General features: G+C 42.0%; 1 protein-coding gene across 1 annotated transcript; it reads right to left on the reverse strand.

The window, feature by feature from the left end:
- Positions 1-4,529: 4,529 nt before the first annotated feature.
- On the reverse strand, positions 4,530-18,586 carry LOC118224875 (NXPE family member 3-like). The gene is made up of 8 exons (XM_035412695.1): positions 18,509-18,586; positions 17,700-17,764; positions 13,761-14,138; positions 13,126-13,547; positions 12,895-12,965; positions 12,573-12,776; positions 10,646-10,983; positions 4,530-5,235 (listed from the first exon to the last, which is right to left on the reverse strand). The coding sequence occupies exons 1-8, from the start codon at positions 18,513-18,515 to the stop codon at positions 5,041-5,043; spliced, it is 1,680 nt and encodes a 559-aa protein (XP_035268586.1). The 5' UTR covers positions 18,516-18,586; the 3' UTR covers positions 4,530-5,040.
- Between the last annotated feature and the right edge of the window lie 528 nt (positions 18,587-19,114).

Genomic DNA, 19,114 nt, shown 5'->3' on the forward strand with positions numbered 1-19,114 from the left:
ATGAGCAGTTAGAAAATATTGCATATTTGGGTGTGTGTATGTGTGTGTGTATGTGTGTTTTGTTCTCTCTTATACACTTTAAATGGGAGCCACAGGGGAGCTGAGCCCCTCTGAGAGGGTGACTCCATTTGGGCAGGTGGCAAACGTGTTGGTGGCAGACCTTGGATATTCCACATGCTCTCAGCTATATGATTCTTGTGTTTGTCCCACATTCAACTATGCAGCTGGCGTATGGGGTTACAAAAAGGCCGAAAGAGCTATTGCTGTTTCTTGGGGTACACACATACACATTGGGGTACACATATTTTCCCCCTCTGTTGCAATCCAAGGAGACGTGGGATGGGAGCCACTGGAGATCCGGCAAAACGGGAAGGTGGTTCCGCTTTGGAATCGCCTTATTAATATTCCAGAGAGTACGATAACAAAAAAGGTTTCCGATTTGGATTTAGCGCACAACCACTCCGGGACAAAAGCGTTGTACTCTGTTTTTATGGAGGCTGATCTGGTGTATATCTTTAGGAACAGGCTCTGCTGCAATGCTAACATGGTTAAATAAGCTTTTTCTTAAACTGAGAGAGAAATGGCCAGGTGGCATATGGACTAAACCAAAACTTAGATCGTATGTTCCTCCGATGAAGCAATCCTGTGGTCCTGAGGCCTATATTTACTCCTCTCTATCTAGAAGCCAGAGGTCTCTGTGTGCTCAGCTGTGAACTGGTATCCTGCCATGTGCCATTGAATTCGGCAGATATACTGCTGTGTCTGAAGAAAATAGGGTATGCACTATGTGTGATTGAATAGATGTTGGAAATAAATTTCACTTTGTTTTATTGTGCATTGTATGATGACCTGAGGGCGCCGTTGCAAAAACAAAAACCTGAATTACTCTGGACTGATGGTGGTGAGAAATTACAATGGTTTGTTAAAAATGAAATATTTTAGACGGCCAGCTTTATTGCAAAGGCCTGGAAGAAAAAGCAAGCACAGTTATATGTAAAATAAAAAAGTAGATGTCTGTGTTTTTGTCACTGGTGGGTGTATCCCCCCCCCAGGCTGAACAGTGAGAGTGTGTGTGTGGGTGTGTGCGCGTGCGTGCAGGTTGTGACAGTTCAGGATGAACTGAATTATGGAAAGAGGAGAGGCCTTCTAGCTATGGTTTTGGGTTACACGTACTCAAGCAGAAATGGGTGTGTGTCGATGTGTGTACGTGTATTGGTCGTGCAATTAGGCTTGCAGTCAAACAAGCAGTTCTGGTGTGGGCGTGGGTGGGTGCCTTCTTTGTGCGCTCAGTCATGCCTGCATTGAGACAAGCCTTAGAATAGTCCTTTGTTATTTTCCTTATGGTATTTTATAATGAGAGAACTTTGTTTCTTGTATTATCGTTTTTGCTATTTATATTTTATGTCAGTGCCTCTTGGATTGTGTGTATCTTTGATTTGCTTTTCTGAAAATAATGGTGTCTTATAAGCCCACGCAGGCTGGGCATTTTTATGATGCACGACATAACTCAATAAATCAATCAATCAATCAAACACATTGGTTTGGATTCAGTCATTTTTTCTTTACCATGAATTACAAAAAAATGAGTGTCATATTTTTAAATGGATTATGCTGTGTTTTTAAATGTTATTGTTTATATGATAAACCTTCTAACTGTTTGTATGTCAGCTGACGATCTATAGGCTTAGCTATCAGGCTTAGCTAATTTTAAAACACGGTGTTTGCAAGGTAGCTACAGTAGCCCAGTTAAAAAGTAGTTAACTGTAGAAACACCACAGCGGTCAATTTGACCGTTCTTACTTTCAGAAAATCGATGAACTGTAATACAAGATACCGTGATGCAAGATAAGATAAGAGGATAGTGGCCATCGCAACCAGATGGCTACATCGTTGATTCCACAAGCAATTTGAATTAAATTTGAAATCATCGCCAATCATCGAATCATCGGTTAGGTTTCACCGAATCGTCTAAAACTGGGAAACTGTGCAGACAGTGGAGGAGGTTGTGAGGCAACTGGCTTTGCAGCAGCCTTGGCGCAGGCTTGGCCTCATGTGACTGTATCAGTGTCTTTTTTGCGTTTTGTTTTACACTTTATCGCGGCATGGTAAGGGAATCACAGTTAACAGGAGATAGCTATCCATAAAACAAACATGAGCTAATTATCTCGTGATCTAAAAAGAGTAGGGCTTGAAGGGTTAACATGCTTTTATCAGCGTTGACATAATTACATTTTATTTTACAGGTTATATAAAATGGTTTATTCTGTCCTATTCAACATTGGTTGCTATGCTTCCATCCAAGCAGGGAAAGCTGAGCAATCGTGTGAATCTAATATATCACAGGCTGTGACCTATCCTCAAATCCTACTGACCTTCAGCAAAAAGGAAATATGCAGAAAAGCTTTACTTGTTGTACCTAATGAGGTGGTTGTCTTTGGTACCGACACACACACACACACACACACACACACCTGCCCAGTATCTCTGGGAGGGTGTAAAGGATTCTTGTAATTCTAACTGGTGTTCTACTTTGTATATTCCCTATATCATATGGGTGTGTGGATCGAAGAGTAGGGGGAACTGAGGACAGGTGCATTTCCCCATTGGGGTCTGTGGGGGTGTCGGCCCAGCACTGGGCTGCACTCACGGTTTCTTCCGGACCAGAGAGAAAAAAATACCGTCAAGTGTACAGCATATTGTAGCTTTTAGTTTACATAACAAATCTGTCCCCAATAAGTTTCTTTTCCCACCATGTGTCAAAAAGTATTGATGCTCTGTTGTTAGAGGGGCCTACTGAGCACGTTACTGGTTTTGTTTCTTTATGATAGCTTGGTGTTCCTGCTATTCCAGTAGCAGGAACAGATTTGCCTGTCAGTGGTAGTGGTCGTACTTCATCCATTATTGCGCAAGAGACTGCAGCTCCTGTGTCAACAAGCGTAGGAACGGTTTTCCCTTGCATTTTTACATCTCCGTGGGGACCTGACTGGTCCATTGGAACTAACGGATATTGGGAAAATGGTCAAATTTGTCACTTTGGCACCCCTACTCAGTCTGTCTGGCTCCCGCACGGTGTGGGCAGTAATCTTTGCAATGCCCTTCTTCCTTACAATAAAGACAAGTGCCATAATCAAGGCCACTGACTACATGACAAGGCCTCTGCCACGTCCTGTAATTCTACTTCCCGAGTAGCCTCCTTGGGTGTACTACTTTATCTCGATCGAAAAATCCCTCCTCAGGAAACTGGAAGTTGGGATCATGGTGATATAATAATTCAATGTCTTTAGATAATGACATGTTCATGGATCATAATGTGCGAACAGGTGCCCTCTGGTGGAGATTCAGGGATTGAGTGTTTCCCCTATATTTAATTATTTAATTCAGATTTTTACCCTCTAATTCCCTTCTAGAATTGGTGGGATAATGACATTTACTAATGGGACCATCAACTAATATAGTTAACAAAAGGATAAAAATTAAGAATTTTAAAGAAAAAATTTAAAAACACATGTCCTCTGTTCTGCAGTTTGATTGTAGACTGATAACAGCTAGAAATATTCAAAAACAGACATTCAATAACAGACATTTGACAAACAAACAGATACTGGAGATCCTGGCCATTACTGAACAGACATTTACCAAGGTCTCCACAGATACCTCTGGTGCAATGCTACAGATAAGATATTCTCTTTCACAGACAAAATGTGCAAGGTCAGAGGAATATCTTTCTCAGACCGATATAACAGACACAACAACTTAGTCCTTTCACTGGACACCCAGTCCAAAAACTCACCTCCCTCTGCCAAGGAACAGCCCGATGCCACAATTAGGGATTTTTGAATAAGGTCCCTTAACTCCTGTTAGACTGCGCAGCGTGGTGTTGTCTGGTCCCAATCAGTGCAAGACTGATATCCTGTCGAGCCTGCTGTAGTCCTACAGTACGTAGGTTTAGGCAGCAAATTCACATGTAAAAGCAACCACCAGATCGGAGTGATGATTCTTAGACAATTAAAGCACTTTATTGTCTTTGACAAGGTAAATGCATTGAACACATATGATTACATCAGTTAAATTCCACTCTTAAGGGGGCAGACTATCAGCAGTGGAAATTTACAGAACACTGACCTTTAAAAGAGTAGAAATAAAACAAGTTTTCATTATCTTATTCGTAGCTATGCAAAATCATTTATCATTAAAGGCACAATCAGCTGCCCTTCTAGCAAGCACACACCCCAAGCAGATGGAACATTCTGTCTGTTAGTCTTTTTTTGTTTTTAAAGCAGAACTGAGGGCCTTGACATGTTCAAATTATATTTTGTAGAGCAGTACTTGAGCCTTTATTACGTTATTTCTAATCCTTTATAATAATAATAACAGTCTTAATTCACTGAATTTACTGTTTTTACTGAATTTACTGAATTTATTAATTATTATTATTAATAATGAACAATGGATAATCACATACATATACTCCGAAGAAATAATTAAACCTTATAAATTTAAATGCTCTAAATCAATAACACAAAGGTTGTACAAATACATGTGTGAATGGAAAATAGAACAAGTATCTTTGTTGACCAACATCATTCCCTGCTGTTGGCCAAAGTTGTTCCAAAGGACTTGTTTCATTTCTGTTACTTCCCCATACCTGTCCTTTCCCATCTATTATTTTCCCCACTCTCATAGATCCATCTCAAGGATACACAGACTGATATCCCTCCCCGAATTACCCCAACACCACCACAGTTCGCCTCATATTGTTGATCCTCTTCTCTTACTTCAGTGTCCACGTAAGTCAACTGAAAGTTCAAAATGGCTGCAGCCCAACAGATTTTGTAGCTCCCTATGGACAGGTAATACTTACTTCCTAAGTTCAGACAACAGAAACCTGAAGCTGAACCAGTTCATTAAATTAAAGGGAGCCTGTGCAAACTGCTGGGGCCCAAAACCAGGGCTCACTATATTCAATCTTGGAACAGTCTGATGTCACAAACAGCATCATACTGTGAGACAGAACCAGTGGGGTCAAAGGGAAGTGGGCATTCAGACAGGGCAGATGAATGAAAGCAAAAGGTTGATCTCATTCCAAATGACAGTTGGGTTGTGGTGGATAGCATCTTTACTGTAGTGGCAGGAGGTCATTTGCCAAACATCTATGAATGCCACATTAATTCCTTGGAAGATAGCCCTCAATATTGTGTCCAACTGTAAGGCAAGCCAGTCACTGCCAAACACATTCTGTCAAAGCAGGAGAGATGTATTAATAATATGCTACTCACAATTTCACTGAATACAGCACACATTTTAAGCATAGAATAATGAATAGAAAATCACTTGAAAGGTAAAATACAACCATAGGTAGTGAAAAAAAAATGGAAATGCAAATTTAGTGAAAAATGTACCGCACCAAGAAACCTTCAAAAGAACTAACTCTGTCGTAGGGCACAGGGCATCCCTATGTCTTTGTCAGGGAGACCTCTTAGTCCTTTTAGAGTTTTGCTGGTAAGATACAATTTTCATTTTGAGAGTCTATATTAGGGAGTGCACATTTCTTTTTTCCTGTTTTGTTCGGTTGGTTGAAGCATGATGGAGCTACGTTTTGTTCGGCAAACACATTTTGGACAGAATGATTATATTTCAACAGTGTTTTTTTTCCCAGAATACTATATGGATGCTCGTTTGCATCTAGATCTTTTGACTGAAGAGGCCATGTTGTTTACTTAACATCACTGTTATGCAGCTCAAACCACTGGGATATTACTTGTGATCTGTGGACGGGGGAAATCACATCTTGAAAGAAAACCTGCTCAGCAGGAAGCAGAAACAGAGGATGAAGGCAATTACTTACAACTAATCAGCAAATATTAACATCAAACTTGCCTTTAAATGCCTTAAATTGCCTTTAAACACCATGATGTAACCACCAAAACCCAGGGTTGGAATTGTTCTGTGCTCGCATTTCTTGTTCACTACCTGTAGTTACTCACAATTGATGAGCTATAGTAAAGACAAAGGCATATGGATAGATCCTAAGCAAATCACACAGGCTACACAGTTGCTGAGCAGAAAATAGACTGGGTGGAGTATTTCCTTTGAAATTCATCATATAGGAAGTTCTCCTCAATTAGTATGCATTAAAAACATTACATTACATTACATTCATTTGGCAGACGCTTTTATCCAAAGCGACGTACAAGAAGTGCATTTTCATGATCGTAGACAACTGCTGAACACGGGTTCAGTAAGGTACAATTACTTATTTTGTACAGCTATTTCTAGCTGAGAACAATGAACACTATCCTGGTCTAACATCTGCAAAGCCAAACTAGGCAGAAGATTAAGCTAGAGTATTAGGACAAATACAATTTACCAAGAAGTGCAGGGATGGGGCAACATGTAACAAGTGACAAGGAAAAAAGGGTATTTTTTTTTTTTTAAATATATATACACAGCATGGTGGTGGTTATTCTAGGTATAGTCTGAAGAGATGAGTCTTCAGGCCACGGCGGAAGATGGATAGTGAGGGGGAGGTTCGGAGAGGGACGGGGAGTTCGTTCCACCACTGGGGAGCTAGGGTGGAGAAGCTCTGTGATCCCTTTGGGCGGGTGGGAGGGGTTACAAGACGCCCTGCTGCTGCAGAGCGGAGTGGTCGAGCAGGCACATAGAATTGAGTCATGTCCTGCAGGTAGATGGGGGCTGTCCTGTTGGCGGCAGTGTAGGCAAGGGTCAGGGCTTTGAATCGGATCCTGGCAGCGACCGGTAGCCAGTGAAGTGATCGCAGCAGAGGAGTGACGTGGGAGAATTTGGGGAGGTTGTAGATGAGCCGGGCAGCGGCATTCTGGATCATCTGTAGTGGCTGTATGGCACAAGCTGGCAGGTTTGCAAGGAGAGAGTTGCAGTAATCAAGGCGAGAGGTCACCGTAGCCTGGACGAGCAGCTGGGTGGAGTGCGTCGTCAGGTATGGTCGAATCCTCCTGATGTTGTATAGGAGGAATCTGCAGGACCTTGATGTTGCCTTGATGTGCTCCTTGAGGTCCAGTTGGTCATCCAGGACCACCCCCAAGCTCTTGGCAGAGTGAGAGGCAGTCACTGTGGTGCCATCAACCGTGATTGAGAGTTCACGAAGCAAGGAGGTCTTGTGCGGGAAGAAGAGCAGCTCAGTTTTGTTGAGGTTGAGCTTCAGATGGTGGCTGGCCATCCAGGTGGAGATGTCAGCCAGGCAGGAAGAGATCTTATCATTGACCAGTGTGGCCGAGGGGGGGAAAGAAAAGAAGAGTTGTGTGTCATCTGCATAACAATGATAGGAAAAACCATGTGAATTAATGACTGAACCAAGAGATCTGGTGTATAAGGAGAACAGCAGAGGACCCAGTACAGATCCCTGCGGCACTCCCGTAACAAGTGGATGAGAAGCAGAGGCAGACCCCTTCCAGGTGACCTGGTAGGTCCTATCTGCAAGATAGGAAGCGAACCAAGACAGGGCAGTCCCGGCAATTCCCATCCCAGCCAAGGTGGAGAGGAGTATTTTATGGTTGACCGTGTCAAAAGCTGCAGACAGGTCAAGAAGGATCAGGACAGAGGAAAGGCGTGAGGCTCTTGCAGTGGCAAGTGCCTCCGTCACAGCTAGGAGTGCAGTCTCTGTTGAGTGCCCAGATCGGAAGCCAGACTGGAGAGGGTCTAGCAGGTTGTTCTGATGGAGAAAAGAGGTTAATTGTTTAAGAACTGCTCGTTCGAGGGTTTTGGACAGAAAGGGTAGAAGGGATACGGGTCGATAATTTGCTACATCGGAGGGGTCTAAGGTGGGTTTTTTGAGTAGTGGGGTAACACGAGCCGTCTTAAAAACAGAGGGAACATGACCAGAGGAGAGAGAGGAATTAATAATGGAAGACAGATAGGGAAGGAGCTCGCTGGAGATAGATTGGAGAACTTTAGATGGGATGGGGTCAAGTGGACAGGTGGTTGCGCGATGAGAGGTGATCAGTTGTAATACATCGGAGTCCTCCAGCATTTCAAAGGAGGTCAGTGTGTCTGTGGGGTTGTCCTGGGGGGTTGGGGGGCTCACTGGATGGGTGAAGGAGTTCCGGATTGTAGCCACCTTTCCTTCAAAGGCGGCCAGAAAGTCATCTGCGGAGAGGGAAGAGGGAGGTGGGGGTGGAGGAGGAATGAGGAGGGAAGAGAAGGTGGAGAATAGTTTACGTGGATTAGAGACACATGCGCTGATCTTGGATTGGAAAAAAGAGGCTTTTGCAGACGTGAGGGCAGATGTAAAAGTCGCCAGCAGGGTATGGTATGCAGTCAGGTCATCAGAGGATCGGGATTTTCTCCACTTTCTCTCTGCAGCCCGCAGTGATGTTCTGCTGGAGCGTAGTGACTCGGTCAGCCATGGGCAGGGGGGTGAGGAGCGTGCTGGTTTGGAGACAAGAGGACAAAGTGAGTCGAGGGACTGAGAGAGGCAGGAGTTGAGGGTGGAGGTGGCAAGGTCAACTGGCAGGTTAGAGAAAGACGCAGGAGGGGGAAGTGTGGACAGAGCAGTGGAGACGAGGGAGGATTGTGACAGAGTAGGGAGATTTCTCCTGAAAGTTACTGTGGGTGAGCTATTGGATGAATTGAGGGGGAGTAAATAGGAGAGGGAGAAAGAAAGAAAGAAGTGGTCTGAGACATGGAGGGGAGTCACTGCAAGTTGGGGAATGGAGCAGCCTCTGGTGAATACAAGGTCTAGTTGGTTACCAGCCTTGTGTGTGGGGGGGGAGGAGGACAGGGATAGGGCGAAAGACTGCAGGAGTGAGGCAACCCTGGACAGTTGGGAGGTTTCTGGTGGGAGGTTGAAGTCTCCCAGTAGAATAGCAGGAGTGCCATCCTCAGGGAGAGAGCTCAGGAGAGTGTCCAGCTCGTCCAGAAATGAGCCGAGTGGACCTGGAGGGCGGTACAGAACAATAACGTGAAATGTAGAGGGATGAGTAACAGTAATCGCGTGAAATTCAAAGGAGGAGAAAGTAGGGTTAGGACTGGGGAGGACACAGAACTTCCAGGACAAGGAAATGAGTAGACCGGTACCCCCGCCTCGGCCAGAGGCCCTGGGGGTGTGCGAGAAGGAGTATCCCGCAGACAGTGCAGCTGGGGTGGCGGTGTTATCGGGAGTGATCCAGGTTTCCGTGAGAGCCAGGAAGTCAAGAGACTTCGTCTTGGCAAAGGCAGTAATGAAGTCAGCTTTCTGGACGGCTGACTGGCAGTTCCATAATCCACCTGTGACAGTGAATTCCTGAGGTGTGGATAAGGGTGGGTAGATCAAGTTGGTTAAATTACGCCTGCGGTGAACAGACCATTTGGGGCGAGGCAGCACGCACAAGGGAATGGGGTTTAAAAACATGATAAACTGATGACGAGGCTGCCTATGGCAGCCTCTGCTGGAGCTATAAATACTGGGTGACAATTACGTGCTTGCATTAGCTTCATTAGAGCAGATAAGCACCAGGTGAAGCTCCTCGAAATTAGCTCAACAATACGGGGCAGTTAAACACCAATCCCCACACACAGTTTCACTAACGCCTTTAACTAACTAACAACAGCAAGTCAACTACAGATATTCTCAGCTAACGCCCAACTAAGCTTGCTGACTAGCAACAGTTGAGACAAGTTTTAAAAAGATTAGGCTACCTAAATTACACACAACTATGTTCGCTAACTAGCAACAGCAGAAACAAATTAAGTTATGATACGCTTATCTGAATCGCGGGGGACGGCAGAAGCGACGACACAATCAGATGCACACTGTTGAACCACAGATGAACACCACTTAAATAGCACCAGGTGAAGCTCCTCGAAATTAGCTCAACAATACGGGGCAGTTAAACACCAATCCCCACACACAGTTTCACTAACGCCTTTAACTAACTAACAACAGCAAGTCAACTACAGATATTCTCAGCTAACGCCCAACTAAGCTTGCTGACTAGCAACAGTTGAGACAAGTTTTAAAAAGATTAGGCTACCTAAATTACACACAACTATGTTCGCTAACTAGCAACAGCAGAAACAAATTAAGTTATGATACGCTTATCTGAATCGCGGGGGACGGCAGAAGCGACGACACAATCAGATGCACACTGTTCTTAATGTTTTTAATGTGCACTTTAACCACATGTGAATTGTTTGATTACACATCTAAAATTGTGCAGTACAGAGCCAAATAAAAAAGAAATATGTCTTTATCCCAAATGGTATGGAGTTCATTGTATGTATTCTTCATTCTCTGCACCCACACTCGGAGAATAGGCTATTCATGGCAAAGATCTGCAATATGCATATTTTGTAAATAAATGAGCTTAAAGTGCAGGATTTGTTATATAGCCTTAATTGCAGGTTGTGTTTAAAGCTAATGCGGTACTTAACAGAGTGATTTTTCATTAATGATTAAAACTTTTTTGTCTAAACTGAATTTATAGCTTTAATCTCCCTAACATAATGTGAAGAAAGTAGTTGGCAATTATTCAGATTGTTGCCACACTTTTTAATTAAGATTAATGAATGAAAATGAGTTAAAAGTTAAAATGATCAGTTAAAAGGGAGATTTTCCATCCTGTCACTTTTCAGCTTACCAACTGCCAGTTGGCTTCAGTTCAGCCAACAAACTCTTATTATTGCACAATACCTTGGAGCCGGTGTTGGCAGACTTGATGACGACAATCGTGTCAGGTGCTCGCTTCAGCAGTGCGATAACAGCTTGGCGAATCCTTGCCACACGGCGGATGTAATATTTAAGCGGGAAACTAGTGAAGTGGGCCCAGATGGTGAAGACGATGACCTTGCGCGGACCGCCTGCTATACCGTCAATCTCATTGCTGATGTAGTGCAAATTGGCTATTGGGGATGTTCGGGAACGCAGTGGTGTGCCATGAGCCCTCCAGTGCAAGAGTATGTTATTTGTCACATCCACTGCCAAGAGAGGGCCTGCCTGTTCAGAGGAGTGGAGATCCATGTATTTTATGCCTGGGGAGAGTGGAAAAGTTAGTGCTATTTGTGGTTTGTTACAGTGAGCGCTTGTTGAAGCTTGTAGCCATTATATGAATCAAAGCGTATCAGGGATGTATCAGAGTTAGACAAAGTAATTTCAGACAGCTTGGTGCCTAATAACTCATCACAGTGTCTGCTGGTTTTTGGGGTGTTTTTGGCACAAATGTTTCATTTAAGTTATTGATTGCCTTGTTCTCGAGACCTTAATTGGCTGCTGATCAATTGGAAGGAAACCACAAAATCCTGTAGACACTGCGGCCCCCTAGGGATTCCGTTTGACACCCCTGCATCAAGGGATAATGAAGGCATATCAACTGTTAAATATAACATACAGGACTAATCAAATTAAGCAATTATGAGGTCATGAAGCCTCATAAGCAGACACACCAGTTTATACAGCCAGTTTATCTGGGTCAGTGTGTCCACCCATCCATCCATCCATCCATCTATTATCTACACCTGCTTATTCCTAGTCAGGGTGTGTTGGAGCCTATCCCAGCATGCTTTGGGTGAGAAGCAGGAATACACCCTGGACAGTTCACCAGTCCATCACAGGGCACACACACACACTCATAGCTACGGGCAATTTAGACTCTCCAATTCACCTAACCTGCATGTCTTTGGACTGTGGGAGGAAACCCACACAGATGCGGGGAGAACACGGAAACTCTACACAGGAGTTTCCGTGCTCTCCCCGCCAGTTGGGACTCCAACCAAGGAACTTCTTGTTGCGGGGCAACAGTGATACCCACTGCACCACTATGCCGCCCTAAACCAGTTTATCTACAGTTAAAATTATTTAAACTTGAATTGCCATCTAAATCACTGTGCTCCTAATTAAAGAAATTAGTTGAAGCTATAGGCACAAATTGACCAGCTCATGCTTAATGAGGATATTTGGATTAAGCTCATAGGGAAACATGAAAAGGGCCTTTCGGTAGGCGTGTGTTACCGGCCGCCAGCTTCAGACAGTAGTGTGAATTCAATGCTCTTTGGAAACATAAAACAAGGTTGTCAGGAAGGTGAAACTATTATTATGGATATCTTCAATTACCCTGCTATTAATTGGGAATTGATGAAAGGACATGGAAATAGTGAGGAAGTTTTTAGGTATTATAAATGACCTTTTTTGGCAACGTATGTCAGTCAGCCTAAAAAAGGGAATTCAATTCTGGATCTGGCGCGTGCGATGTAATGATCTCAACAGAATTTGTAGCATAGAGGTAATCGAGCCACTTTAATTTACGGCGGAAATTCAAACACAAAAGAAGAATGTTGCTGTTTAACTGCTTTAGAATGTTGGATTTTGTAGCGCATTGACTTTAGAACTGTTAAAAGGCCCAAGCTGTCCCGTTATTGAAAATTAATGCACACCTTTAGACCATTCAGATTTGAGTATTCTGTCAAGCTGTTGAAGCCATAAAAACGAATGATATTCATATAAATGGCTTAGACGCATATGACTGTATGATCCATTTACAACATCAAAATATTAATTAAGAATAATCGGTGTTAACCAACATACATTTTTATCCTACAAAAAAGCAAGAAAAAGGATGACTTACTGGGCACAGAATTTCCCATATAATGGTACCACTGTCTCATGGTGGAGTCTCCCATCATGAAAAGCTCTCTGTCCTTCAAGCACTGGGTTATTTTGGGAGCATTAAAATGACCTGTGGCACAGACCAGTGAGGTCCACACATCCTTCATGTAGAATCCAGCTGGAACGGGGATTTGCAGCCCAGGTCTGCATTTTACAGATGCACCTGAAACAGATACATGGAAGAATACACCTCAAAGTCTGAAGTAAGCTAGTCTAGCTCAATGTGTGTAAATTTACACACAGCAGTATCGGAAGATGAATCTATAAGAACCCATACAGACCAACAGTTGTATTGGAGGGAAGAATCATAATTTTTCTGTTCTTCCCTTTGATCCATCTATCAGTATATTTCCTGTGGAATGACATCAAATTTATGAGAGAGTGAAAAATTCCCAATTATTCATAAATATTCACAATATTTACAATAGTCACAATTAATCACCCAAATTCTACCTTCTTGTTTTAACTATTTAATATTGTATCCCCACCCTCAAACCCCCACTTTTTCTCACGTGGCCAGGAATTTTTCTTCGTCAGGCCGGAGGATGTTTCTGTAGCCCCCCATCTGATGGTTGACCAGGGCATCACAGGGCAGAGATTTGGGCTTCTTGCACAGCCACACCTCCCCTGTTCCTGGGTCCGGATACTCACAGCAGCAGTTTCCCTTTCGCATACGTTCCAGACCAGCCCCATCCCACTTTGGATTGCACTCCATCGCCTCTATAAACTTTGTCCCTTTGGCATCTGTCCCCATGAATACACCTCTGAAATAGACGCGGTCTGAGTGATATTTCCGGCTGTGCTTCAGGACCTGCACAGCCTCGCTGGAGTGGATCAGACGTACAGCTACCCAAGCCTCCCCAGGCCATGGCAGTAGGAAGCGCAGTGAGTAGGACCCATTGTGTAAGTCTGTCACCTCCCCAAACACACTAGCCTGGACCAACAAATAAACAGCAGAAGACATCATTCAACAAAAATGCTTGACATTCAGTGAAGGTGTTTGCCTGCCTTATATATATGAAATGTTTTCATAGTAGGTTATACAACATCAAAGGTACAGATGGAAAAAGGAATACACAAAGAAGACTGACACAAAAGTTAGATAATACTGTAACCACATAGCCAGCATTGAATAAACACAGAATACCTTTAGTTTTGTTGAGTAAAGCTTGGCCTGGAAGAAGTCACCTCCATATGGCTTCAGATTCTGGTGGAAATCTCTGGCCACCACTGTGACACACAGTTCTTCCCCTACCTGGTAGCTCTTCCGCTGCCCAGGAATGTAAAAATATGAGCTGGATGGATCCGTGCTTGCAGACAGGTCTTTAATTTGTTTGTCTGGACCAGGCCAGCGGATCATGTCTTGGATCTGGTGCCACTCTTGTGGGGCGATACCAATATCAGCCATGGGCTTGGTCATGAGAGGGACGTGCAAGTCATCAGAATTTGTGTGGTTGTGGTGTGAGGCAGGAGATAGGAGCAATGTGTTTGACTGCCTATCATTCTTCATCCAAAACTGTATGCCCTATTAGTAAGACAAAAGTGATGGGTGGAAATCAAATGGAGACATGAGAAAATAGTGTTATACACATTATTTCACTCTTCTCTGGAGCTATTTCAAGATACAAGAATGTTTGTACCCACTGTAATGAGGAAAACATACTAGGCCAGAAGCACCTTCCCCAAAATCTAAAGCCAGGATTCAATCAAAAGTTGTCCTTAACTTTGAGTCTGACTCTTGTAAGCTGCTTAGGTAGGTCCCAGGATTGTTTAGATTAAGATCTGAGGGGACTTGCTGAGCCTTATTTTGCACTCATTTCCTTTAATAAATGTGTGGTGGAACAATAGTCACTGTCATCTGCACATTATCACACACCAGGGGTTTCCTGATGTCATATAAGCCTGTGTCATAATGTGTAATATCACTGAACAGCTTATCAATGATTCTACCATGATGTGAGCTTGCAGCTTATTTGTTGTAATATTTTCAACAAATTATTGTCATGATTATGAAGCACTTTAGTCACATTTATGGTCAATATATTCAATTGAGACACTTTCCTTGAAAATTCTTTTCTTCGTGGAAATAAACACTGAATTAGCAGGCATGCCTCAGGAGCAAATTGGGAAATAATTCTCACTAAACAATTATTCTACAACTAATGTGAGTTTATTCACTAAGGTTAAAGAGTATGAATTGCTAGCTGTGCTATGATAGCAATAGTATGTAGTATCTATGGTGCATTAAGGTATTGCTAGTGCATTGCTAGGTGGTTGCAAATGTATACTACATGGCTGCTAGGGTCTTACTACGTGGGACCTAGAGTGCTATTGGGTGGTTGCTAGGGTGTTACTAAGTGATTGCTAAGGTGTTAATAGGTAGTTGCTAGGGGGCTTAATAAGTGGTTGCAAGGGTGTTTCTACTGTAGATGGTTGCAAGGTTATTGCTTTGGTCTTACTCGGTGGTTGCTACAGTCTGTCTAGGTTGCTACTTTGATGTTAGAGGTGGTTGCTAGGTGAGTTATAGGGTGTTACTACATGACTGCTATATGCTTGCTAAGGTGTTACTAGGTGATTGCTTAGGTCTTACTAGGTGGTTGCTTGGATGTTACTAAGTGGTTGACAGGGTCTTACCTGACTGTTGCTAAAGTACACAAAGTAGTTGTTATGGTCTCACTTGGATGGACTACATGGTTGACAAGTTGTTACTAGGTGATTGTTAGAGTCTTACTAGGTGGTTGCAAATGTCTTAATAGGTGGTTGCTAGTGTGGTACTAGGTGGGTGCCAGGGTCTACTGCATTGATGCTAAGATAAACTAACTAGTTGCTAGAGTCTTACTTTGTAGTTACTAGGATTGACAGGATGTTACTGGGTGGGTCTTTAGGCATCTGAAGTGGTTGCCAGGGTCTTAATAGGTGGTTACTAAGGTATAATATGTGGTTGGTATAGCCTTGTTCAGTGGTTCCTAGGGGGGAATAAGGCTTCTAGGGTCTTAATTGGTGGATGCGAAGGCATACTACATGCTGCTAGGGTCTTACTAGGTGGTTATTAGGGTGGACTAGGTAGCTGCCAGGGTCTTACTATGTGGTTGCCTAGGTCTTTTCTAGGTTGTTGCTAAGGTATACTAAGTGGTTACTAGTGTACTAAAAGGTGGTTGCTAGGGTTTCACTAAGTGATTTCTCGGGTCTTACTAGGTGGTTGCTAGGGTGGACTAAGTGGTTTCCAAAATCTTACATGTGTACTAAGCGGTTGCTATGGTTTTACTAGGTATTTACTAAGGTGTTACTAGGTGGTTGACAGGGTCCTACTCGGTGGCTGCTAAGGTGTTCCTCTAGTCATTGGTATGGTCTTTCTAGCTGGTTGCTAGGTTATTACTAGGCAGTTGCCAGGTATTCATAACAGCCAATCAGAGAGGTGCGTTAAGGTGCTGTTTGTAAAATGCAAGGCAATGGGCCTCAGAAGTCATATCGTCATTCCTTTCTAGTTCGTTAGCATTTTTGAGACTTCTGGATCCAAAAATTAGACTGCCTATGGGAGAAATTAATACCGTTTTCATAATTTCTTCAAAATATTTTTTGACATTTAGATGTTTAATTGTACATGAAAAATAATGGTTTTCACCAATTTGTTTAACCTAAAAAATTCTGTGTAAATAAAAACAAAAACAAATTGCTAACGGCTCATCACACAGTTATGACATCACACTCATGGATGTATTTCCAGCAACCATTCACATGGCTAAGCCATTTGTTGTGACCCGTAAGTGTAATAGCTTATGTATATTTTTTTATTTTGTGCAGTTGTATATATCGCTGTAAATATATCTATTGTTGTTATTGTTGCTGTTCTTGTTAGTAATTTCCTTATGCTATTTGAGTACTTTCTTTAAATTTGTTGTCTGGCTAATGGTAGCTTTGACCAGCTTGAAAAGCTGCCAGGCTAGCTGTGAGGTAAATAACATTTGTAGCAGTGTTAGCTTGCTGTTAGCAAAATAATTATATCGGTTGGAAAGTGGCATCAGAATTCAGTGAATCCAGTGTCTTTTATGAGAAAAAAGTATGCGGATAAAAACATCAAAGTTTTAAACGACAGTTTAAATCACAGACTGTGACAGGGACGGTTATGTGAAACTCCCATTTATTTTCTCCATTGAGAAATTACCCTTTGATCTGGAAATCCATATATGGGTAATGGTTTTGCTCTGTGTCACATCAGAATTCTGAGGCCCAATGACCCTTTGTCAAGCCCCGCCCAAGTATTACTCTCCTCAGTTCCTGTTGGTAATTCTGTCAAGTTTTTGTTTCAGAAAGCAAGTTTCCATAGTTTCCTATAAGAGGAACATTCCATTCAAATGGGGGATAAAACAATAATCTCAAAAGTTATAAAAGACACCAAAAAGTCGAATACAAGCAACTTAAAGCAACCAAAAAGCTTAACGTTTTTATATATGTCTAAATAATCTAAAAACTGTAGGAGGTCTGAGCTTGGTGTACAAAAAGTGTCCAGAACAGTAATAAATAAATAAATAAATAAATAAATAAATAAATAAATAAATAAATAAATAAGTGGTAGTAGTAATAATAATCATAGTAAACCAAGCGAACTAATGAAAGTATGTACACATTCAAAAGGGATATAAGGTTAAAAGAAAACGGGGAAGGCGCAAAGGCACATGAAGCAGTAGGCTACTTTGTGTTCATGTAAAAAGCCTTGATGTAAATCATCAAATCTGAATGAACAATGGAATGGGTTGTCTACAGGTGGAGTGAACCCACTTTCACCCTCCTGACTTTTTTGGGCTGTTGGGCTACACATTCCATTGATCTGTTTTCCCTCGTGGCAAATGAAAGCTACAGTTGAGCTATAGCATTTACTCCTCCCAGCCATTGATATGGAGCCGTTTGCCTGTCTATTTGGTGGTGGCTCTCAGGACTTTGTTGTTTCGTGAAATCCTATCATTTATTTTCCAGCCAGTTTTCTTAATTGCTTTATTCGCCGTGTGCTCACTACCTTTTTATCAAAAAATGAAATTGTGCTAAAGTGTAGTTTTATCAATAAATTGGTCCGAGTGCATTCGATACTTACGAGGCTGGACATAATCACCATCAGCACTACAAACAAAAACTTCAGGTGTTCTGCATGTCTGTGGACTACAATTACACACAGTTTAAATGGGATTATCATTCTGTCTGTCCCATCACATTATTGCTAACCCTTCTGTGTGTCACATAGTAATGCAATAATTATGCTGCTGGAACCTAAAGCTTAATCTTACATGTCTAACAACTTTCCGTTGCAATAATACAGCTGCCATAAGCTACTGAACAATGTCTGCATAATTATATTGGACATGCAAATTTTACATGATAAATAACCACACACACACATGCACACATACACACACACACACACACACACACACACACACACACACAGTGATGACCATAATGATTGGGACAAAGACATTTTTTATTGATTTGGCTCTGTATCCCACAGTTTTACATTTGTAATCAATCAAACAATTCACATATGATTAAAGTTCAGATTCTCAGATTTTATTTAAGGGCATTAAATAAAATGCCCTTAAATAACATTATAACACATATATATATTATACATTTTGGATTCATCATGTAGAAATTGAAGCAATTATAGATAGCTAGATAGATTGACAGTCCACACACATTAGTTAAAACATTTATTCTTCTTAATTTTTTAAAACGTTATTATTCGGTTATTATTCATCTGAGCTCGCATTGAAAATTATTTCGGATAGTTTCTGTAGTTTTTGCAAATGGTGATAACAAACTTGATCATTTTTCACCAACAACTTTAACATCAACGGAATTCAAAATAACCCTTATGTACAATGAGTAAAAACTTTTTATACTTACTTTCCATTGCTTTTGGTCTCGTGGCAGTTTCGTGGTCTGCACTGTTTCCACCAGGTTAGGTTATATAGAGGGCGTGTCGAGACATTCGGTGCTGCGCATCAATAATGCGTTTGCGTTTTAAATGAACCCAGACATCGCTGCCGCATTGTACTATTCTGGTAGCGTTATGAATGCTTTCCACGTATGAATAAATGAACACATAACATAGGTGCGAGGAATGTTTTGTTTATTTCAATTTGACAATTTGATATGAAAGCGCTGTTTGTTCAGTTATGCAGTCGGTTATTTAGGCATTTCGTCTGGATGGAGTTAACTAATGTAAGCTGCTTGAGCAACGCTGAAGTTGCCTCCCGGTTCGCGGCCCCCATTCTACATTACTCGCCCACCTTACACTGCTTGCGTTATAGAATTGTAGGCTATGCTTTCGCAGTCTTCCTTGTGCGTTTGCAAAAGCTTCCAAACCTGAGCTACAGTTCAAATGAGCAATTGAACAATGGTAGGAATGTGACGAAATATTTATTTATTTATTTATTTATTTATTTATTTATTTATTTATTTATTTATTTATTTATGTACACAGTAAAATGTTCAGTGTTAAATCAACAC

Source organism: Anguilla anguilla, chromosome 1 (genome assembly GCF_013347855.1).
Source record: "Anguilla anguilla isolate fAngAng1 chromosome 1, fAngAng1.pri, whole genome shotgun sequence".
Taxonomy (NCBI): domain Eukaryota; kingdom Metazoa; phylum Chordata; class Actinopteri; order Anguilliformes; family Anguillidae; genus Anguilla; species Anguilla anguilla.